The 541-nt window shown below is 64.5% G+C and overlaps 1 protein-coding gene across 1 annotated transcript in view; it reads left to right on the forward strand.

Moving 5' to 3' along the window:
• Positions 1 to 58: 58 nt before the first annotated feature.
• Positions 59 to 541, forward strand: part of PALM (paralemmin) — an 8,211-nt gene continuing 7,728 nt past the window's right edge. Inside the window, exon 1 of the mRNA XM_017743806.1 lies at positions 59 to 222. Within this exon, the coding sequence (XP_017599295.1) occupies positions 161 to 222 (62 nt within the window). The 5' untranslated portion in view covers positions 59 to 160. The remainder of the gene's footprint in view (positions 223 to 541) is intronic.

Raw genomic sequence — 541 nt, forward strand, 5'->3', positions numbered from 1 at the left:
CGTTAGGTTCCCCCGGGCCCCCCGGGCTGCCTCTGCGCCGGGGAGCCCCCGGCTGGGGAGGGCAGGACCGTGACCCCCTTCTGCTCCCCAGTCCAAGGCTCTGCGGGAGAGATGGCTCCTGGAGGGGGCCCCAGCCTCTGCCTCCGAGGAGGAAGAGGCCATGAAGAAACAGATGCAGGAGGATGAGGTGAAGACCAAGGAGCTGGAGGAAACCATCCAGAGGTAATGGGGCAGGTGTGGAGCCAGATGTTGGGGTGCAGTTAGAGAGAACCTGCGTCCCTTCAGAGACCCCTGGGCAGGCGGGTGCTGACATTCAGGTGGATCCCACGTGCTGGGCACAAGGCAAGGGTATGCTGAGCTTGGAGCTGCTGAGAGAAGAGGTGCCCCCACGGTGCTACCAGGGCTCATCCTGGACCCTGAACCCTGGCTGGGTTCTTGCCAGCTTTTGTCCAGGGGCTGCAGCCAGACCCAGAGCCTGTCCAGCCCTGCGGCCCCTCTGAGCATGGACATCCCCAGCTGTGCTCTGCCTCTGCGTCAGGTA

Source organism: Corvus brachyrhynchos, unplaced genomic scaffold (assembly GCF_000691975.1).
Source record: "Corvus brachyrhynchos isolate BGI_N302 unplaced genomic scaffold, ASM69197v1 scaffold219, whole genome shotgun sequence".
Classification (NCBI taxonomy): Eukaryota; Metazoa; Chordata; class Aves; order Passeriformes; family Corvidae; genus Corvus; species Corvus brachyrhynchos.